At 41.6% G+C, this 24,684-nt stretch overlaps 1 protein-coding gene across 2 annotated transcripts in view; it reads right to left on the reverse strand.

The window, feature by feature from the left end:
• Positions 1–2,422: 2,422 nt before the first annotated feature.
• golga7bb (golgin A7 family, member Bb) overlaps positions 2,423–24,684 on the reverse strand; it is a 64,364-nt gene continuing 42,102 nt past the window's right edge. The window contains exons 4-5 of one of the 2 annotated variants that reach the window (XM_061909920.1): positions 5,499–5,600; positions 2,423–3,290 (exon numbers count right to left, since the gene is read on the reverse strand). In XM_061909920.1, the coding sequence (XP_061765904.1) occupies positions 3,204–3,290; positions 5,499–5,600 (189 nt within the window). In that variant the 3' untranslated portion in view covers positions 2,423–3,203. Of the gene's footprint in view, positions 3,291–5,136; positions 5,601–24,684 lie in introns of those variants that run through there. The other variant, XM_061909919.1, reaches the window with a different exon arrangement.

The raw sequence follows: 24,684 nt of genomic DNA on the forward strand, positions 1-24,684 counted from the left end.
TCTTGTCTTGCGCTCCTATTTTGGTGGCTTTTCCTGTTTTTTGGGGTATTTTCCTGCAGAATTTTCATGTCTTCCTTTGAGCGATATTTCCTGCATCTACTTTGTTTTAGCAGTCAAACATTTTTCTGTTGTTTTTATCCTTCTTTGTGGGGACATCGTTGATTGTCATGTTCGGATGTACATTGTGGACGCCGTCTTTGCTCCACAGTAAGTCTTTGCTGTCGTCCAGCAATCTGTTTTTGTTTACTTTGTAGCCAGTTCAGGTTTAGTGTTGTTCTGCATAGCCTTCCCTAAGCTTGAATGCCTTTTCTTTGCGGCACTCACATTTTGTTTATTTTTGGTTTAAGCATTAGACAACTTTTTACCTGCACCCTGCCTCCCGCTGTTTCCGACATCTACAAAGCTATTAGCTACCGGCTGCCACCTACTGATATGGAAGAGTATTACACAGTTACTCTGCCGAGTTCTAGACAGTACAGACACTCAACAACAACACATCATTTGGTAGACAGCACATAGCACTTTAGCACATAGCACTTTAGCACACGGCACTTTATCCATGAGCTCTAGTGCAATGCACACTGGTACTTTATCTTTATCTCCATACTGTAGATTTTATGCCTACATCAAAGTGCCACCCATGTCTATCAAGCTCCATGTTTTGATGTTTAGATGTTTAAATGTTAGTTGTCTGGTTGTGGTTGTGTCTGCGCTTGTGTTTTTGTTCTGTTGTTTTTGTGTATGTTAAGAAAGCAATGATGCACTGTGTCCAAGACAAATTTCCCCGCAGGGACAATAAAGTTGAACTTTGAACCTTGAACTATAATTACTGGTTTGCAAAAAATATTTGTAACCCAAATAGGTGAAACTAGATAATCTCCCACGGCAAACCAGACTGTATCTCACGGCACACTAGTATGCCGCGGCACAGTGGTTGAAAAACACTGCCCTAGTCTGGTGTGTCCTGGGAGATTATGTAATCTCACCTATTTGGGTCAAAAATATTTTTTGCAAACCAATTATTATAATCCGCAAATAATGTGCCGTTGTTGACTGTCTAGAACGCGGCAAAGTAACCGTGTAATACTCTTCCATATCAGTAGGTGGCAGCAGGTAGCTGATTGCTTTGTAGATGTCGGAAAAATGGTTTGTCGTGATCACAAAATGCAGACGACAGCGGAAGGCAGCGTGCAGGTAAAAAGATATCAATAGCTCAAACCAAAAACAAAAGGCGAGTGCCGCTAAGAAAAGGCGTTGAAGCTTAGGGGAGGATATGCAGAACTGAACGGGCTGCAAAGTAAACAAAAACAGAATGCTGGACGACAGCAAAGACTTACAGCATGCGGAGCAGCAGACGGCGTACACAAAGTACATCCGTACATGAGATGACACTCAAAAATGTCCACACAAAGAAGGATAAAAACAACTTAAATAGTCTTGATTGCTAAAACTTTGAACTGTTTAAACTGTTTTAAACTTTTTAACTGCCTTTTTGTGTAACAAATTGCTCTTAAGACAATTTGTATCTCTATTTTGTATGTGCATATATATATATATATATATATATATATATATATATATATATATATATATATATATATATATATATGCATATATATGTATGTATATGTATATATATTTGTATATAGGTATCTGTATATATATATATATATATATATATATATACTGTATATATATGTATGTCTATATGTATGCATATATGTATATATGTATGTATGTATGTATATATATATATATATATTTATATATATATATATAAATACATATATATATACATATATACACATATAGACATACATATATATACATATATGCATACATATAGACATACATATATATACAGTATATATATATATATACTGATACCTATATACAAACATATATACATATACATACATATATATATACATAAATACATACATACATATATATATATATATATATATATATATATATATGTATGTATGTACTTATGTACCTGACTGCCCCCTAGTCAACGGCAGAGCAGGCGGAAGACGGTAGATTTAAGAACTACCGCAACGGCTGCGATGGCAGAGGAAGGCTGCAGCAGAAAAGGGTCCCCAGTCGTCTTGGACTGCATGCCACTGGACCCAGACCCGATTCTGTCAAGGATCTTGTGTCCACTGTCTGAGCACCAGTCTCCCCATGTAAAACTAAGTCACGCACAGGCATCCTCCATCCTCCAGGAAAATACCAACAAAACAGGAAAAAAGACCAGAATAGGAGTGCAAAACAAGAACTAAAACACACAGCAAAACAACAAAAAACTCCAAATAAGTCAGGGCGTGATGTGACAGGTGGTGACAGTACACCTACTTTGAGACAAGAGCTATAGTGATGCATGCTTGGTTAATGTTTGAATTCATATCCAACACACGCGGGAACGACTTTTTAATTTTTCTGCTGGTGGTGCGCCTCCGCATTTTTTCAATGGAAAAAAAATGCGCCTTGGCTCAAAAAAGGTTGAAAAACCCTGCCCTAGAGGGCGCTGGAACTGCGGGTCACACACAGAACCGCACAGAATCAGCAAGTACACTAATGGACTGTTCACATCTTAAAATCTGATATTTTAGGTCCCGAATGTCAACATTTTTCTGACATTTCTCATTATAAATCAACGTGTTTATTTTTGCTCGATAGCACATGAGACGGAGCTGGGGGACACACGCAAAACTAAACAAACAAGGACCCTCGGAGAGTACCGGGGTCCAGGTCGGGACGGTGTCTGCCAATTGTGTGTGTGCAGGAATCCACTGCAGCTGCGTGCTTATTCATCCTGATTCCGGTGTGTATTGCTGGGAATATTTGGGAGATTCTTTTTTTTTGTTTTGTTTGCGTGGGTGTGAGGTTTGCAGCTGCGGTGCGGCGAACATGTGGAGAGCACGAGGGTCCAGTTTGACCCCATGAAGAACACCGAGCCTAAGCCTGCTGAATCAGCAATAACTCAAAAAAAGGACTCCTGGGAAATAAGATGACTGGTATGTTTGTTTTATATGGAAGTGTGCGTTCCTCCCGTTTCCAGAGTTGGTACGTTGTTGGGGTCTTCTCCTCACCATGTCTCAGAAGCGGGTGCTCTCGTGTTTAAGCATGCGGATGTTGGTGAGCGCCCCGCCGCCCCCGTGGTGGTGCATGTACCCGTAACCCTGGCGCCGGCCCTCCAGTCACCGGGCGCTGGCCCCCGCGGACGACACGCTGCTGGTGGGGCTGGAGCTGCCTGAGCCTCGGTCCTCGAACACGCTGATCTCCAGCTGGGGGACGCAATGCTTGTTAAGGAGAGGGTTCCGACTGTGACAACGGGTCGGACAGGAACGTCTGAATTTGTACAAACCCCGTTTTCATATGAGTTGTGTTTGATGTAAATAAAAATGGTTATTTTCCTCTTTGTTCCGGAGGACACCACGTCCACTGTTTTCAAATATAATTTCAAATGTGGATTCGTCAGACCACAGAACACTTTTCCACTTTGCATCAGTCCATCTTGGATGAGCTCGGGCCCGGCGAAGCCGGCGGCGTTCCTGGGTGTTGTTGATAAATGGGTTTGGCTTTGCATAGTAGAGATTTAACTTGCACTTACAGATGGAGCGACCAACTGTAGTTACTGACAGTGGTTTTATGAAGTGTTCCTGAGCCCATGTGGTGATATCCTTTACACGCTGATGTCGGTTTTTGATGCAATACCGCCTGAGGGATCAAAAGTCCGTAATTTCATCGCTTACGTGCAGTGATTTCTCCAGATTCTCTGAGGCTTTTGATGATTTTACAGACCATAGATGGTAAAATCCCTAAATTCCTTGCAATAGCTCGTTAAGAAATGTTGTTCTAAAACTGTTCGACAATTTGCTTACAAAGTGGTGACCCTCACCCCATCCTTGTTTGTGAATTACTTAGCATTTCATGGAAGCTGCTTTTATACCCAATCATGGCACCCACCTGTTCCCAATTAGCCTGCACACCTGTGGGATGTTCTAAATAAGTGTTTGATGAGCATTCCTCAACTTTATCAGTATTTATTGCCACCTTTCCCAACTTCTTTATCACGTGTTGCTGTCATCAAATTCTAAAGTTAATGATTATTTGCAACAACAAAAAAATGTTTATCAGTTTGAACATCAAATATGTTGTCTTTGTAGCATATTCAACTGAATATGGGTTGAAAATGATTTGCAAATCATTGTATTCCGTTTATATTTACATCTAACACAATTTCCCAACTCATATGGAAACGGGGTTTGTACTTTTTTTTGGCAGTGGTCATTCAAAATACAGTAGAGGATTGGGTTTCTGCTGTCATTAGATTGTGGTCACTTTTACTAAGGACAAAACTTTTAAATTATATGTAAACACATCCGGTTCCTGGTTTTGGAGTATAAATATTTGATCTGACCAATTTAAGTCTATGAGCATGAACTGATGAAGTCTGCTCTGACAGTCCACAGTTGTGATCGATTGAATGCCCTGAGACTACAATGACCTGGAAGAATGAGAACATCCTTAGAATTATATCCAAAATCAAACTGGGCTTTTAGACAAAAACAAAGTATGTTTTCATGGAGGATCCTTTTTTTTTTCTTCTTCTTTGTCATGAAAAAGGGACGTTTTTGTCATAAAAAAAGGAGGTTTTTGTGGTTAGTGCACTAATTGTAAGTGTATATTGTGTGTTTTATGTTGATTTAATAAAGAATAAGAATAAAACTTTTTGGCGCCAGCGCCCCCCGCGACCCCGAAAGGGAATAAGCGGTAGAAAATGGATGGATGGATAAAAAAATTCTTCTGCGGCCCGGTGGTTGGGGGGTTACCCACATCTGCGGTCCTCTCCAAGGTTTCTCAGTAATTCACATTGACATGCCACTGGGTTCTGAGTTTTTCCTTGCCCTTATGTGGACTCTGAACCGTTGTGGCTTGTGCAGCCCTTTGAGACGCTTGTGATTTAGGGCTGTATACATAAACATTGATTGATTGATTGACTGAAGCTCACCTGATGCTCCTTTATATTTTTTAGAAGACTTTTAGCAGACAGTGAGCACATTTCCATTTATATGAAACCGTAAAGCAGCTAGATACAAACTAAACTGCTGACTAAGAGCTTTTTCCCCCCCCCCCAGTCCTGTTTTCACATTCACTCCTCATAATGACACTGGCTGGTGAACCTCCCTGAGGTACTTTAAGTGGCTTTTCAAGGGCAACCTCCTGGCAGTTTACGACAAAGAGGAAGACCAGTGTGTCTGTGTGTGTGTTAATGTGTGTGTGTGTTAATGTGTGTGTGTGTGTTTCCCAGTTGCTTGTTAGGAATTTTCAAGTATTCTAACCTCAATGGCTTCCGTGACCTTTAAACCATCTCTTATTAGTTATCGCTCCATCTTTTTAGAATCGTGGCTTTTGTCCTCCACCTGCTGTGCACTATGGGTGGTGCGCTTCAGTGGAGGGACGGGAGGAGGCAGCAGGTGCGTGAAGGATACAACCCTCATTCCCCTCTCGACGGGGTCGGTGAGCAGCAGACCTCGAGGGGCGTAGATTTTCTCATTCTGCTCCTGGATGTAACTGGTTATCTTCTTCAGAACCTGTAATTAAAGGGGAACATTATCACCAGACCTATGTAAGCGTCAATATATACCTTGATGTTGCAGGAAAAAGACCATATGTTTTTTTTAACCGATTTCCGAACTCTAAAAGGGTGAATTTGGCGATTTAAACGCCTTTCAATTGACCCGCCATTTTCTCAAACACATTACACAAAATGCGGCTGCTAGACTTTTGACAAGAACAAGAAAGTTTGATCACATTACGCCTGTACTGGCTCACCTGCACTGGCTTCCTGTGCACTTAAGATGTGACTTTAAGGTTTTACTAGTTACGTATAAAATACTACACGGTCTAGCTCCATCCTATCTTGCCGATTGTATTGTACCATATGTCCCGTCAAGAAATCTGCGTTCAAAGGACTCCGGCTTGTTAGTGATTCCCAAAGCCCAAAAAAAGTCTGCGGGCTATAGAGCGTTTTCATTTCGGGCTCCAGTACTCTGGAATGCCCTCCCGGTAACAGTTCGAGATGCCACCTCAGTAGAAGCATTTAAGTCTCACCTTAAAACTCATTTGTATACTCTAGCCTTAAAATAGACTCCCTTTTTAGACCAGTTGATCTGCCGTTTCTTTTCTTTTTCTTCTATGTCCCACTCTCCCTTGTGGAGGGGGTCCGGTCCGATCCGGTGGCCATGTACTGCTTGCCTGTGTATCGGCTGGGGACATCTCTGCGCTGCTGATCTTCCTCCGCTTGGGATGGTTTCCTGCTGGCTCCGCTGTGAACGGGACTCTCGCTGCTGTGTTGGATCCGCTTTGGACTGGACTCTCGCGACTGTGTTGGATCCATTATGGATTGAACTTTCACAGTATCATGTTAGACCCGCTCGACATCCATTGCTTTCCTCCTCTCTAAGGTTCTCATAGTCATCATTGTCACCGACGTCCCACTGGGTGTGAGTTTTCCTTGCCCTTATGTGGGCCTACCGAGGATGTCGTGGTGGTTTGTGCAGCCCTTTGAGACACTAGTGATTTAGGGCTATATAAGTAAACATTGATTGATTGATTACACGCACCAAGGCGAATCAGCTCTGTTATTTTCCGTTTTTTCGACTGATTCCCGGTACCTTGGAGACATCATGCCTCGTCGGTGTGTTGTCGGAGGGTGTAACAAAACTAACAGGGACGGATTCAAGTTGCAACAGTGGTCAAAAGATGCGAAAGTCCCTCGTTTGTTTTGCACACAGAGCTGGCAAGAATGTGTGGATATCCTGCGACACTCAAAGCAGAGGCATTTCCAACGATAAAGTCAACAAAATCACAAAAGTGAGTTTTGTTGATGTTATTGACTTATGTGCTAATCAGACATATTTGGTCACGGCATGACTGCAAGATAATCGATGCTAACATGCTATTTAGGTTGGCTGTATGTACATCTTGCATCATTATGCCTCATTTGTAGCTATATTTGCATCCAGCCTTTCCCTTCACCCACATTTTATGCCAAACAAACGCATACCAATCGTTGGTTAGAAGGCGATCGCCGAATTTGTCCTCGCTTCCTCGTGATGTTGCTCAAAAGCGTCTGTTTCTTCTTTAATTTCGTTTTCGGTACCTGCCTCCAGACTCCAACCATCCATTTCAATACATGCGTAATCTGTTGAATTGCTTGCGGCGCTGAAATCCGAGTCTGAATCCGAGCTACTATGCTATCCGCCATGTTTGTTTCTGGTGGCTTCACGCAGGGACGTCACAGGACAATAGACGGGTGGATATAGCGATGGTGTAAATCAGGCACTTTGAAGCGGTTTTTCGGGATATAGCGTGATGGGTAAAATTTTGAGAAAAACTTTGAAAAATAAAATAAGCCGCTGGGAACTGATTTTTACTGGTTTTAACCATTCAGAAATTGTGATAATGTTCCCCTTTGAACGCAGGAAATCGGTCTTGAGAATGAAGACCTAAAACCCAAACTGAAGTGACGTCTTATGCAGTATGCAGCAAAAGTGAGTAGGGGCTTTTATTTTGGTGAGCGACAGGGGGAAGTTCATCATGCAGAACAGGCGAATCACAACACATAACATTAAACCGAGGGTCAGCACTCTTTAGTGCCGCCCTAGTGGCTCCCTGGAGCATTTTTAAAAAGGATTGAAAATGGAAAACATTTCTTTAGTTTTAGTATATTTTTTGTTTGATGAAAAACATGACACAAACCTTCCCAGTTGTGTATGTATTTGGTGAGCATCCTTTTGGCCTACTCATTTCAGCGGTACTTGAACTCACCATAGTGTGGACTGGAATGCAACAGTTTGTTTTAAAATCTTATAAATGGTAAAATGGGTTATACTTGTATAGCGCTTTTCCACCTTCAAAGCGCTATGACGCTCTTTCCTCGTTCATCCATTCACACACACTGTTGGCGGGAGCTGCCATGCAAGGCCCTAACCACGACCCATCAGGAGCAAGGGTGAAGTGTCTTGCTCAAGGACACAACGGACATGACATGGTTGGAAGAAGGTGGGGAATTTAACCAGGAACCCTCAGGTTGCTGGCAAGGCCACTCTCCCAACCGCGCCACGCCGTCCCGTCTTCCACTCCTTCTTTGTCTCATTTTGTCCACCAAACATTTTATACTGTGTGTAAAGGCACAAAGGTGCACTTTGTTGATGTTGACTTGTATGGAGTGCTAATTTAGGCATATTTGGTCACTGCATGACTGCAAGCTAATCAATGCTAAAATGCTATTTAGGCTAGCTGAATGTACATGTTGCATCGTTACGCCTCATACGCAGGTATATTTGAGCTCATTTAATATCCTTTACGTTTATCTTCTATGTATATAATTTAGTTTTGCATGTCTCATGTGTCTTTATCTGTATGTAAAATTGGCTGCGTTTCTGATTGTGTGCCATGTTGTTCCAGACCACAGCAAACAATTAGCGACATTTCTGTCAACGAAGATTTGCTTAAGCCTGCAACACATAGTTATAGTAATATTAATGAAAAACATATCCCATAACACAATGTGAGATATAACAGGATATTTCCAGTTTTTCTGTTTGCTATCCTCTAGCTTCTGTACTAAAGTTCCTTTTTGTTTTCTAGCTTCCGGTGCTAGCTCCCTTAGTTTGTTATTCCGCCCACGTGCGTGCTTTTTGTTTGTGCTTGTTTAGTTTTAATTAAATCATGTTTTCATATTCTATGCCTGCCCCCTTCTCTGCATCTTGGGGTTCAACAACAAATACCCCTGACAGTTTGTTGATTCATTTTTAGTGGATACTGCTACACAAGCTGTACACTGACTACTCTTTAGAACAGTGGTTCTCAACCTTTTTTCAGTGATGTACCCCCAGTGAATTTTTTTTTTAATTCAAGTACCCCCTAATCAGAGCAAAGCATTTTTGGTTGAAAAAAAGTTAAAGAAGTAAAAAATATATTAAAATAATAAACAAATTGTTGAAAAATAAACAAGTGATTCAATTATAAATAAAGATTTCTACTCATAGAAGTAATCATCAACTTAAAGTGCCCTCTTTGGGGATTGTAATAAAGATCCATCTGGGTTCATGAACTAAATTTTAAACATTTCTTCACAAAAAAAATAAATCTTTAACATCAATATTTATGGAACATGTCCACAAAAAAAATCTAGCTGTCAACACTGAATATTGCATTTTTTTTTTCACAGTTTATGAACTTACATTCATATTTTGTTGACGTATTCTTCAATAAATATATTTATAAAGGATTTTTTAATTGTTGCTATTTTTAGAATATTTAAAAAAAATCTCACGTACCCCTTGGCATACCTTCAAGTACCCCCAAGGGTACACGTACCCCCATTTGAGAACCACTGCTTTAGAAGATATAATAGAATGGTTGCTGAAATGTGTTTTGAGCTATAGTAGCAACAAGCACGGCATATTTTTTGCCCCAATCTCTGTGCAATGAGTGGCATTTTGTCTCTAATGAACATTCAATCAGCCCATCAATTATATGTTAAGTAGAGCAGCTGCATTGTTCAGAAATTAATGAAATTCAAAGTGGGCTGTAATAGGAGTTGTAATTAAAATGCCTTCTCTACTAATCGGTAGCTTTAGTTAAGAAAAAAAAATGTTATTAGGCACATCAGCAAAATTTTTCAAGATCCATTATTGTATTTGAATATCAATCAATCAATCAATGTTTACTTATATAGCCCTAAATCACTAGTGTCTCAAAGGGCTGCACAAACCACTACGACACATTATTTCCTTACAAATACAATAATACCTCAATTCATGAGCTTTTTTGTTTCTTAACTGTAAAAACTTGGATCTCAAAAACGCACAATGACATTAATCAAAATCAATGTAATTAATGCTTGCCCAACGTAAAAAGTAACAAAAACACAATTGAAAAACATCCCAATTTTAACAAGTAACATGCCTTTTAAAAATGCAAAAAAACTTTTAGGCAACAAATATAATATGAAGATATTACAACAGAAAGTAATACAACTTAAATAGTTTTATGAAGTAATGTAATAATGTAAAGCATTCCTCTTGGAGAGGAGACGTCTAGCTTCTTCTCCATCAAACACACCATCAGCGGCTTTTCCATACTTTCATGGATAAATATCTGCCGTTTTGATATTACATTTAACATTCTTATCGAGTCACTCTGATTCAGTGTGTTGAACACTGGTTCAGTTTCAGTTTAATTGGAACATGCATACCATACAACGTAATGCATCACACATTCCCAGTTGTTTCATGACAGCACGTCCGAAAAAGAGGTGGAAGAAGCAATTTTATCCCATTTTCTTGTTCTCTGTAACAGAACAGTGAATAAATAAATAATAAATAATGAATATACCATAGTAAGTGATCAAATTAAATACATACAAACCCCGTTTCCATATGAGTTGGGAAATTGTGTTAGATGTAAATATAAACGGAATACAATGATTTGCAAATCCTTTTCAACCCATATTCAATTGAATAATCTACAAAGACAACATATTTGATGTTCAAACTCATAAAAATTAAAAAAAATATATACTAACTTAGAATTTCATGGCTGCAACACGTGCCAAAGTAGTTGGGAAAGGGTATGTTCACCACTGTGTTACATCACCTTTTCTTTTAACAACACTCAATAAACGTTTGAGAACTGAGGAAATTAATTGTTGAAGCTTTGAAAGTGGAATTCTTTCCCATTCTTGTTTTACGTAGAGCTTCAGTCGTTCAACAGTCCGGGGTCTCCGCTGTCGTATTTTACGCTTCATAATGCGCCAGACATTTTCAATGGGAGACAGGTGTGGACTGCAGGCGTGCCAGGAAAGTACCCGCACTCTTTTACTACGAAGCCACACTGTTGTAACACATGGCTTGGCATTGTCTTGATGAAATAAGCAGGGGCGTCTGTGATAACATTGCTTGGATGACAATATATGTTGCTCCAAAACCTGTATGGATTTTTCAGCATTAATGGTGCCTTCACATCTGCGTAAGTTACCCATGCTTTGGGCACTAATACACCCCCATACCATCACAGATGCTGGCTTTTGAACTTTGCGCCTATAACAATCCGAATGGTTATTTTCCTCTTTGTTCCGGAGGACACCACGTCCTCAGTTTCCAAACATACTTTGAAATGTGGACTCGTCAGACCACAGAACACCTTTCCACTTTGCATCAGTCCATCTCAGATGAGCTAGAGCTCAGCCAAGCCGGCGGCGTTTCAGGGTGTTGTTGATAAATGGGTTTGGTTTTGCATAGTAGAGTTTTAACTTGCACTTACAGAGGTAGCGACCAACTGTAGTTACTGACAGTGGTTTTATGAAGTGTTCCTGAGCCCATGTGGTGATATCCCTTACACGCTGATGTCGGTTTTTGATGCAATACCGCCTGAGGGATCAAAGGTCCGTAATATCATCGCTTACGTGCAGTGATTTTTCCAGATTCTCTGAACTTTTTGATGATTTTGCGGACCGTAGATGGTAAAATCCCTAAATTCCTTGCAATAGCTTGTTGAAAAATGTTGTTCTAAAACTGTTTGACAATTTGCTTACAAAGTGGTTACCCTCACCTCATACTTGTTTGTGAATTACTTTTCAATTCATGAAAGCTGCTTTTATACCCAATCATGGCACCCACCTGTTCCCAATTAGCCCGCACACCTGCGGGATGTTCCAAATAAGTGTTTGATGAGCATTCCTCAACTTTATTAGTATTTATTGCCACCTTTCCCAACTTCTTTGTCACATTCTAAAGTTAATGATTATTTGCACCCCAAAAAAAAAACATTTATCAGTTTGAACATCAAATATGTTGTCTTTGTAGCATATTCAACTGAATATGGGTTGAAAATGATTTGCAAATCATTGTATTCCGTTTATATTTACATCGAACACAAATTCCCAACTCATTCGGAAACAGGGTTTGTAAATAATCTTTATCTGAAAGGGAAAAAAAAGGTTCAAGATGTTCATCATAATTGTTGTTCTTCGTACTTTGTGGACACTTGTAGTTTGAACAGTTGGTTAATCCATCCCATAATTTAATTCCGGATATGGATATGCTAAAGGTTTGAAGTGTTGGACGCATGTACAAACGTTTCAAATTAGCAGCGATATGATGGAATTTTTTTGCCAAGTTGGCAACACGTTCTGTCATCGTTTTGATGATTTCTTTCTTTAATTCACCGAATACCATCCACTCCTTCTCAGCACTGCGCTTCACACTAACCGTTTTCCTTCCAATGGCTGGAAAACAAAGCCCTGTCCATCTGCAGCTGCAAGCTAATGCTGGCAACTAAGACCAGATGTTTTGGTTGGACTCTGCAGGGTTCACTGTGACATTTGCTAATAGTGGGGATGCTCGCGGCTTAAATAATAAACACCAGATTGATGGACAGCTCTTAACTCTAAACACTCTTAAGTCGAGGTGCCACTGTATGTTAATTACTGGGATGCTCGCTTTCAATTATTTTGTAATATTCTTCTAATATTACCGTATTTTCCGGGCTATAAGGCGCACTTAAAATCAATTGTTTTTCTCAAAACTTGACGGTGCGCCTTATAACCTGCAGGGGTTTCAAACTCAAACACAGAGTGGGCCAAAATTTTAAACGGAACAAAGCCGCGGGCCAAGCTTGAACATGTTAAGACCCACTTTTATTCTTTGGCTTTTAACACTACGTGAGTTGTGTGGTCCTCTGTGTTTTTTATACACTTTGATTTCTATTTTACTGTTTTAATTGATTTTACCCTTTAAAATAGTTTTTAATCATATTTGTTTTTATATTGTTTTTATTGGTTTTATATTTATTCATTTATTATTATTATTTTTTTTATTCAGTCATTGGTGGAGCATAATATATATATATATATATACTTTTTTTTATTTTATTTTTTTTATTCATTTATTTATTTTTTTACAATTGTTTTTAACATTGCTGTGCAGCACTTTGGAAACGTTATTATTGTTTAAATATGCTATATAAATAAAGTGGATTGGATTGGATTTTAATAGGGACCCAAACAAGTTTTGCATTAAATATTGAACAAGCAAGGCTTATATAACTTTATAGTGACATGCAAAATCCAGTTTCAAATAATAATAATAAAAATTAAAGAATATTAATGGCATATCAAATCAAATTTTAATAAATATTTTATGTCTTTTTTTCTATTTGCAGTCTTCTGAGGTAAATATCAAAAATGTTTCGACAGGCTAATAATACATTTTAAAATAAAATAACAATAACGAATGAACCAAACATTCAAGCCATGAATTAGCAAGAGAAAATGCATGAATAAAACGTTAATTATTGGTCAGTTTGCTGGAAGTTTCCCGGAAGAGTTAGTGCTGCAAGGGGGTCTGGGTATTTGTTCTGTTGTGTTACGGTGCGGATGTTCACCCGAAATATGTTTGTCATTCTTGTTTGGCGTGGGTTCACAGTGTGGCGCATATTTGTAACCGTGTTAAAGTTGATTATACCGCCACCCTCAATGTGACCTGTATGGCTGTTGACCAAGTATGGCTTGCATTCACTTGTGCGTGTGTAAAAGCCACAAATACTATGTGACACGCTGTTAGTATGGAGGAAAAGCGGACGTGACGACAGGTTGTAGAGAACGCTAAAGGCAGTGCCTTAAATGCACGCCCCCAATATAGTTGTCCAGGTGAAAATCGGTAGAAATTCGGGAGAATGATTGCCCCGGGAGATTTTCGGGAGGGGTGCTGAACTACGGGAGTCTACCGGGAAAAATAGGAGGGTTGTCAAGTATGAGTATTAGCGGTGAATGCGGTGTTACAGCGGCACCGACGCTGTATAACACCGGCGGGCCAGCTCTAATGCTAAATTGATATTGCCTCAAGGGCCAAATTAAATTACACGACAAGCCAGAGTTTGACACCCATGGCCTAATGTAAGGAATAAGTTTGGTTGAACTTACCCACCTCAAAGCATTTTTATAAGTTGCATGGTGTAATACAGTGGTTCTCAACCTTTTTTCAGTGATGTACCCCCTGTGAACATTTTTATATTCAAGTACCCCCTAATCAGAGCAAAGCATTTTTGGTTGAAAAAAAGAAAAGTAAAATACAGCACTATGTCATCAGTTTCTGATTTATTAAATTGTATAACCGTGCAAAATATTGCTCATTTGTAGTGGTTTTTCTTGAACTATTTGGAAAAAAAGAAATACAAATAACTAAACTAAGGTGATTCAATTATAAATAAAGATTTCTACACATAGAAGTAATAATTACTTAAAGTGTCCTCTTTGGGGATTGTAATAGAGCTCCATCTGGATTCATAAACTTAATTCTTAACATTTCTTCAAAAAAAAAAAAATCTTTAACATCAATGTTTATGGAACGTGTCCACAAAACATCTAGCTGTCAACACTGAATATTGCATTGTTGCATTTCTTTTCATGGTTTATTATATTTGTATTTTGTTGAAGTATTATTCAATAAATATATTTCTAAAGGATTTTTGAATTGTTGCTATTTTTAGAATATTTAAAAAAAAATCTTCCATACCCCTTGGCATACCTTCAAGTACCCCCAGGGGTACGCATACCCGTATTTGAGAACCACTGCCCTAAGGTGCATACACAATAATTTAGTAATATAAATAGTAAAATAGAATAAAAAATAAAATATATATCTATATATGTATATATCCAAACACATGCATACATCCACATATATACATATATATATACATATACATAGACAATGTGTATAGTGACATACATGTAATGATGAGTATGACCAGTATTTGGCAGTCAAACATAAAAGATACTTGTAGACTGTGCTTTGTTATTATGGTGGGTGTATAAGGTAAGACATATCTGGCGTTTTGTTTCGCAATATTATGCAAAAGCAACTTTTCATACCTTCTGTTACCTGCTGATCTGGGATCTGCATAAGTCCTGAAAAATTGTGTAAAATTGCCACAATGATGGCAATATGTCTCAAGTAAACAACACCGACATTTTAAATGTTCCATTGAAAACATAGAACATTACATTTTAACACTACGTGAGTTGTGTTGTATGTAATTTTTTTAATTTGTATTTATTGTTTTAATTGGTTGTACCCTTTAAAATCGTTTTTAATCATATTTATTTCTATATTCTTTTTATATGTATTTATTGGTCGACCTAAGGATAATATTTGAATATGTGTTTTAATATTGTTGTGCAGCACTTTGGAAACATTTTTGTTTTTTAAATGTGCTATAGACATAAAGGGGATTGGATTGGATTACACACGTCGCTCAAAAATCCATCAAAATGTTTTAGCACGACTTTGGTAAGCTATGATTGTCAGCGCATTAAACACACAAGTATTATTACGGTGTGTGTATAAGGAAAGACATATTATCTGGTACTTTGTTTCGCAATATTATGCAAAAGCAACTTTTCTTACCTTTTGGTAACTGCTGATCTGTATTTGGGATCTGCATTAGTCCCGAAAAATTGCACGTGTCTGCCTCTGTAGTCCGTGACAACTACGTAGTCGATGAGCTTCTTCATTTTCTCTATCTTCTTGTTATGGGACATTTATCCTCCGCTGTTGCCATTTCTAATATAAAGTAGTGTAAAGTTCTTATTTATATCTGTCATTAAACTCTCCATGAAAGCGCTAAAACATACCCAAGGAACTTTAGTTATTAGAGAGTTCCAGTCCGACGGTTTTTCACGGGACACATTTTCGGTGTTGTTGTTTCCGAATGAGGAGATGCTGCTTCGTTATTGATTTAAGTAAAGTCTGAATATCATTAAAACAGTTAGCTCCATCTTTTGACACTTCTTCCACTCCCGTCCTTGCACGCTACACCGCTACAACAAAGATGACAAGGAGAAGACGCTGCCGAAGGTGAGCCACGTAAATAAGACCTCCCACAAAACGGCGCATCCGGAAGCGACGGTCAGAAAACGGCTTGAAGATGATCTGTAAAACATTATCTATGCAACATTTTGACCAAAGAACCATCATTGCATGTTATGTAGACCAAAAGGAAGTGTCTTACATTTAGAAAAAAATAACATGACTTAATGCGCCCTATAAGCCCTGTTTATGAAAAAAGCTATATTATTTCTATGATTTTTACTAGACCAATTATTATTTTAGTGATTATACATAATAATAATGAATGTATATCCTTTCAAATGCAATACGTAAATGATAATATGGCAGTTTACTTGTTTAGTAGGCAGGTTGACAGTCATACCTTATGTGGGCCTACCGAGGATGTCGTAGTGGTTTGTGTTGTGGTTTGTGCAGCCCTTTGAGACACTAGTGAATTAAGGCTATATAAGTAAACATTGATTGATTGATTGATTGACTGATAATAATAAAACAAATCCCATTAAATTCCACATCATACAAATAATATAAATCCAATTAAATTCCACCTGAGATCTATAGGTCGTGTGTTTGAACTTTATGTTGTGCTCAGTGTGCCCTGGCCTTTTTCCCTGCCGACCACCGGCCGAGTCATACCAAAGACTATAAAAACGGGACCCATTCCCTCCCTGCTTGGCACTCAGCATTAGGGCTTGGAATTGGGGGTTAAATCACCAAAACGATTCCGGCGCATGGCCACCGCTGCTGCTCACTGCTCCCCTCACCTCCCAGGGGTTGAGGGGAGCAAATGCAGAGGTTAATTTCACCACACTTATTGTTGGGACTTTAACTTTTCAACTTTAACATTACATGTTATGTAAACTAGAGATGTCTGATAATATCGGACTGCTGATAATATCGGACTGCTGATATTATCGGCCGATAAATGCTTTAAAATTTAATATTGGAAGTTATCGGTATCGGTTTCAAAATTATAGGTATCGGTTTTAAAAAGTAAAATGTATGACTTTTTGAAAACGCCGCTATGTACACGGACGTAGGGAGAAGAACAGAGCGCTAATAAACCTGAAGGGCACTGCCATTGCGTTTCGGCCCTCTCATATCATATCTACGGTTTTACACACACACACAAGTGAATGAAAAGCATACTTGGTCAACAGCCATACAGGTCACACTGAGGGTGGCCGTATAAACAACTTTAACACTGTTACAAATATGCGCCACACTGTGAACCCATACCAACAAAGAATGACAAACACATTTCGGGAGAACATCCGCACCGTAACACAACATAAACACAACAGAACAAATACCCAGAACCCCTTGCAGCACGAACTCTTCCAGGACGCGACAATATACACCCCCCCGGTGGGCGCGTGGTCGGGGGTTGGGCGAAGGGCGTGGTTAAGAGCGGAGGAGTATATTTACAGCTATCCATCCATTTGTACCGCTAATTCCCTTTGGAGTCGCGTAGGGCGCTGGTGCCTATCTCTGCTACAATCGTGCGGAAGGCGGCTTACACCCTGGACAAGTCGGCATTTCATCGCAGTATGTGTAGAAATCTTTATTTATAATTGAATTACTTGTTTATTTTTCAAAAGTTTTTAGTTATTTTTATGTCTTTTTTTCCAAATAGTTCAAGAAAGACAACTACAAATGAGCAATATTTTTCACTGTTATACAATTTAGTAAATCAGGAACTGATGACATAGTGCTGTATTTTACTTCTTTATCTCTTTTTTTTTTCAACCAAAAATGCTGTGCTCTGATGAGGGGGTACTTGAATTAAAAAAAATTTCACAGGGGGATACATCACTGAAAAAATGTTGAGAACCACTGCTCTCCACTGCTCTAAAAGCCGTAGATGTTATTGTCACATATGCATGCACAGTAGATGACAGTATTGTCCTGTTTAAGAGTGTCACAACATTGCTGTTTACGGCAGACGAACTGCTTTATGGTGGACGAAAACGTGACTGCTGTTGTTGTGTGTTGTTGCCGCTCTAGGAGGACGTTAATGCAACTGCTTAACAATAAACCCACATAAGAAACCAAGAACTCGGCCTATATCATTCTACAGTTATAACGTCCTTGGGCAGACAAGTTGTTTATATTGTGGGAAAGCGGACGTAAAAACAGGCTGTTGACACGTCACTCGGGCCCGCATGGAGCTGGAGGGGGCGTGGCCTCCAGCTCCGCCTGAATTTCGGGAGATGCGCTGAATTTTGGGGAGTCTCCCGGAAAATCTGGGAGAGGTGGCAAGTATGACATTCACACACTTGGGCCAATTTAGTGTTGCCAATCATCCTATCGCCAGGTGCATGTTTTTGGAGGCGGGAGGAAGCCGGAGTACCCGGAGAGAACCCACGCAGTCACGGGGAGAACATGCAAACTCCACACAGAAAGATCCCGAGCCCGGGATGGAACCCAGGACTGCACATGCACTAACCCCTGTTCCACCGTGCTGCCCTGACGCCAAGCAGTTCACTGGAAATATTTTATTTGAGGAATAAAATAGTGGAGTTGGAGTAAAACAAGTGGGCATTACACACTGGGCAGCGGCGCAGCACGAACCCTGCGTCGTGTCCACAGGATCCTGCTGAGTGGCGGTCAGTCATGCTGAAAGGACAGCTATTAGATTTAAGTGGCATCATTAGGGCAGCTTATTGAGCCCGGGGCTATGCCTCTGTGGACAACATCAACGCCGATATGCCACGCATCCCCTCACAGCAGCCTAAGCGTGTCCGACAGCTGAAGCAGGCAGTCCACTGGGCCTCGGCATCACAAAGAAAGCTGTCACCGCTCTTGAAAAGGGAGGCAGCAGTCATTTGCACACGAGGACAAACAATGAGGAAACAAGTGAGGACTTCACACAGTAACGAAATATTCAAAGTACAGTGTTTTTGTTTTTTTTTACATTAGATGTCATTGGTATTTAAGGCCAAAGAGTGGATGCATCAAAGAGTGCAAGCAAACATGGCCTCTCTGAGTTAAGCAAATGTTGCTCAAACCGCAGAGACCGTGCGGCAATACCGACAAAACAGCTGCCGACCGAGTGACCCGACCCGAAAAACCCAAGCGGAGACCAAACCGCAGATCATAAAACGCTCCTGACTGTGTCTCTGACAGTGAAAAATGTTCCTGAAATCCATCCATCCATCCATCCATCATCTTCCGCTTATCCGAGGTCGGGTCGCGGGGGCAACAGCCTAAGCAGGGAAACCCAGACTTCCCTCTCCCCAGCCGCTTCGTCCAGCTCTTCCCGGGGGATCCCGAGGCGTTCCCAGGCCAGCCGGGAGACATAGTCTTCCCAACGTGTCCTGGGTCTTCCCCGTGGCCTCCTACCGGTTGGACGTGCCCTAAACACCTCCCTAGGGAGGCGTTCGGGTGGCATCCTGACCAGATGCCCGAACCACCTCATCTGGCTCCTCTCGATGTGGAGGAGCAGCGGCTTTACTTTGAGTTCCTCCCGGATGGCAGAGCTTCTCACTCTATGTCTAAGGGAGAGCCCCAAACTCATTTCGGCCGCTTGTACCCGTGATCTTATCCTTTCGGTCATGACCCAAAGCTCATGACCATAGGTGAGGATGGGAACATAGATCGACCGGTAAATTGAGAGCTTTGCCTTCCGGCTCAGCTCCTTCTTCACCACAACGGATCGGTACAACGTCCGCATTACTGAAGACGCCGCACCGATCCGCCTGTCGATCTCACGATCCAGTCTTCCCTCACTCGTGAACAAGACTCCTAGGTACTTGAACTCCTCCACTTGGGGCAGGGTCTCCTCCCCAACCCGGAGATGGCACTCCACCCTTTTCCGGGCGAGAACCATGGACTCGGACTTGGAGGTGCTGATTCTCATTCCGGTCGCTTCACACTCGGCTGCGAACCGATCCAGCGAGAGCTGAAGATCCCGGTCAGATGAAGCCATCAGGACCACATCATCTGCAAAAAGCAGAGACCTAATCCTGCGGTCACCAAACCGGAACCCCTCAACGCCTTGACTGCGCCTAGAAATTCTGTCCATAAAAGTTATGAACAGAATCAGTGACAAAGGACTCCTAGGTACTTGAACTCCTCCACTTGGGGCAGGGTCTCCTCCCCAACCCAGAGATGGCATTCCACCCTTTTCCGGGCGAGAAATGGACAAATTAAATTCCTCAGTCGTAAAAATTGCGGCCCTTTTTTCTCTCTCTTACTCCACACCAGCAAAACCCAGGAGGAAGATGCTGAGATTTGGGAACAGGAATTAGAGTTTTAAAAACAGGAATATCTCTTGACAAGGACTATTTGCCACTTGCCACCATTCAACATTTTATTACTACAAATGTCCCTAGTTTTAAGAGTTATTTTTAATCATTGACTTTTCTAACCCTATTGTCTATTACAGTGGTTCTCAACCTTTTTTCCGCGATGTAACCCCTGTGAACATTTTTTTAAATTCAAGTACCCCCTAATCAGAGCAAAACATATTTGGTTGAAAGAACGAGATAAAGAAGTAAAATACAGCACTATGTCATCAGTTTCGAAATTAATAAATTGTATAATCATCTCCATAATATCGCTAAAATTCGCTCCATTTTGTCCACTAAAGACGCTGAGATCATTATCCATGCGTTTGTTACGCCTCGTCTCGATTACTGTAACGTATTATTTTCGGGTCTCCCCATGTCTAGAATTAAAAGATTACAGTTGGTACAAAATGCGGCTGCTAGACTTTTGACAAGAACAAGAAAGTTTGATCACATTACACCTGTACTGGCTCACCTGCACTGGCTTCCTGTGCACTTAAGATGTGACTTTAAGGTTTTACTACTTACGTATAAAATACTACACGGTCTAGCTCCATCCTATCTTGCTGATTGTATTGTACCATATGTCCCGGCAAGAAATCTGCGTTCAAAAGACTTCGGCTTATTAGTGATTCCTAGAGCCCAAAAAAAGTCTGCGGGCTATAGAGCGTTTTCCGTTCGGGCTCCAGTACTCTGGAATGCCCTCCCGGTAACAGTTCGAGATGCTACCTCAATAGAAGCATTTAAGTCGCACCTTAAAACTCATCTGTATACTCTAGCCTTTAAATAGACCTCCTTTTTAGACCAGTTGATCTGCCGCTTCTTTTCTTTTTTCTCCTATGTCCCCCCCTCCCTTGTGGAGGGGGTCCGGTCCGATGACCATGGATGAAGCACTGGCTGTCCAGAGTCGAGACTCAGGATGGACCGCTCATCGGGACCCAGGATGGACCGCTCGCCTGTGTATCGGTTGGGGACATTTCTACGCTGCTGATCCGCCTCCGCTTGGGATGGTTTCCTGTGGACGGGACTCTCGCTGCTGTCTTGGATCCGCTTTGAACTGAACTCTCACGGCTGTGTTGGAGCCACTATGGATTGAACTTTCACAGTATCATGTTAGACCCGCTCGACATCCATTGCTTTCGGTCCCCTAGAGGGGGGGGGGGGATTGCCCACATATGAGGTCCTCTCCAAGGTTTCTCATAGTCAGCATTGTCACTGGCGTCCCACTGGATGTGTATTCTCCCTGCCCACTGGGTGTGAGTTTTCCTTGCCCTTTTGTGGGTTCTTCCGAGGATGTTGTAGTCGTAATGATTTGTGCAGTCCTTTGATACATTTGTGATTTGGGGCTATATAAATAAATATTTATTGATTGATTAAACGTTATTTTTGAGTTGCTCGACGTCAGGTCCTAATTCAACAAGTTTTCCACGTTGTTTCAATGTCGTGTCCCTGCTGGGAGTCTTACATCTAAGAAAGGTTAAAATGTCAATGCAAGGACCTGCTAATATGTTTATAAAGGTCCGAGTCCTTCTGTACAACAGGAGCACGCTCGTGTTTCTAGGAATTTCCACCCTAAAATAGACTTAGACTTCCTTTTGATTGTCATTAAATAAATAAATGGGTTGTACTTGTGTAGCGCTTTTCTACCTTCAAGGTACTCAAAGCGCTTTGACACTACTTCCATATTTACCCATTCACACACTGATGGAGGGAGCTGCCATGCGAGGCGCTAACCAGCACCCATCAGGAGCAAGGGTGAAGTGTCTTGCTCAGGACACAACGGTTGTGACGACATTGGTACTAGGTGGGGATTGAACCAGGAACCCTCGGGTTGCACACGGCCACTTTTCCCACCGTGCCACGCCGTCCCCATTCAAATTTGAACTTTACAGTAAAGATAAGAACACACTTTTTTTGCAATAGCTCAGGGGTTTCAAACGCAAAAACAGAGTGGGCCAAAATTTAAAACTGAACAAAGCCGCGGGCCAAGGATGAACAAATGAACCTTTTAATAGGGACCCAAACAAGTTTTGCATTGAATATTGAACGAGCGAGACTTGTATAACTTTATAATGACATGCAAAATCGAGTCTCAAGTAATACTAATAATTTAAAAATAGCAATGGCATATCAAATCAAATTTTAAATAGAAATTGAATGCCTATTTTCTATTTGCAGCCTTCTCAGGTAAATATCAATCAATCAATCAATGTTTACTTATATAGCCCTAAATCACTAGTGTCTCAAAGGGCTGCACAAACCACTACGACATCCTCGGTAGGCCCACATAAGGGCAAGGAAAACTCACACCCAGTGGGACGTCGGTGACAATGATGACTATGAGAACCTTGGAGAGGAGAAAAGCAATGGATGTCGAGCGGGTCCAACATGATTCTGTGAAAGTTCAATCCATAATGGATCCAACACAGTCGCGAGAGTCCAGTCCAAAGCGGATCCAACACAGCAGCGAGAGTCCCGTTCACAGCGGAGCCAGCAGGAAACCATCCCAAGCGGAGGCGGATCAGCAGCGCAGAGATGTCCCCAGCCGATACACAGGCAAGCAGTACATGGCCACCGGATCGGACCGGACCCCATCCACAAGGGAGAGTGGGACATAGAAGAAAAAGAAAAGAAACGGCAGATCAACTGGTCTAAAAAGGGAGTCTATTTAAAGGCTAGAGTATACAAATGAGTTTTAAGGTGAGACTTAAATGCTTCTACTGAGGTGGCATCTCGAACTGTTACCGGGAGGGCATTCCAGAGTACTGGAGCCCGAACGGAAAACGCTCTATAGCCCTTAGACTTTTTTTGGGCTTTGGGAATCACTAATAAGCCGGAGTCCTTTGAACGCAGATTTCTTGCCGGGACATATGGTACAATACAAATATACAATACATATGGTACAATACAAATATCAAAATAAACTTTTCCCACAGGCTAATAATGCCCACATCTGAGGTCCTCTCCAAGGTTTCTCATAGTCAGCATTGTCACTGGCGTCCCACTGGATGTGAATTCTCCCTGCCCACTGGGTGTGAGTTTTCCTTGCCCTTTTGTGGGTTCTTCCGAGGATGTCGTAGTCGTAATGATTTGTGCAGTCCTTTGAGACATTTGTGATTTGGGGCTATATAAATAAACATTGATTGATTGATTGATTGATTGAATAAAAATTGCTCCAAAGTCCTGACTGCAGCAGGAGAAAAGGTGATATGGATTATTCAGCATGCAGTTCTGACATGTTAGGTGCAATCAGCTTCCATTGAGGAGCTGCCGCGCTCCTTCCTGGCGTGTGTGGCCTCTTATCGAAAATCCCTCCTGGGTGGCTACATTTACTCGCCATCAGTCACCATCGGTCAGCCGGCGTCGTGTTTGTCAAACGAGTCAATAAAGACACTCTCCGGCAAGGACGATAACATCGCATCACAAAAGACATGAAAGGAGCTCGGAGCTGATTTCGGTTTCCGCGCGGCTTCAACGCACCAATAAGCATCTCGGTGCAGCGCCAATTGCCTCGTGTTGATAAGGAGATGTTTGGACAAAGCATGAAACTAAGGAGGTGATTGATGCGGGCGACAGAGATGGGACCGCCGAGGCATGCCGGGACGTCACGCCGCTCCCGTTGTGCCGTGCAACAGCCAGCGGGCGATCAAAGACAGCGCCTGCTATCATCACCGACCCTTTGTCAGGACGGACGTGGCGTTTGTAAACAATACGAGTGGCGTGCCGTGCGTCGCCCACCCGCATGCGGACGTGCACCGTGGGCTCTATTAAGCTATCGCGCAATCTCATCTGGATCTCCCGTGAGTTTGTCTCATGTGGGTGCACGCAACTGTGACCCGAGAGTAAAGGAGTGCGTTCAAGCACACGGTTGAATAGTTTGCTGGGAGGGAAGGGCGGCCGTTGCAGGGAAGTTCTGCAGAGAGACAGCGTCCTAATTAGGGCTGGGCGTATCGATACCAAGTATCGATACCGTATCGTATCCATACTGGCGTGATGGTATCGATACGTCACAGTATAGCTCGGTTGGTAGAGCGGCCGTGCCAGCAACCTGAGGGTTGCAGGTTCGACCCCCGCTTCCACCATCCTAGTCCCTGCCGTAGTGTCCTTGGGCAAGACACTTTACCCACCTGCTCCCAGTGCCACCCACACTGGTTTAAATGTCACTTAGATATTGGGTTTCACTATGTAAAGTGCTTTGAGTCACTTGAGAAACCTGAGGGTTGCAGGTTCGATCCCCGCTTCCGCCATCCTAGTCACTGCCGTTGTGTCCTTGGGCAAGACACTTTACCCACCTGCTCCCAGTGCCACCCACACTGGTTTAAATGTCACTTAGATATTGGGTTTCACTATGTAAAGTGCTTTGAGTCACTTGAGAAACCTGAGGGTTGCAGGTTCGACCCCCGCTTCCACCATCCTAGTCCCTGCCGTAGTGTCCTTGGGCAAGACACTTTACCCACCTGCTCCCA

The sequence above is a fragment of the Nerophis ophidion genome, linkage group LG09 (assembly GCF_033978795.1).
Source record: "Nerophis ophidion isolate RoL-2023_Sa linkage group LG09, RoL_Noph_v1.0, whole genome shotgun sequence".
Lineage (NCBI taxonomy): Eukaryota > Metazoa > Chordata > Actinopteri > Syngnathiformes > Syngnathidae > Nerophis > Nerophis ophidion.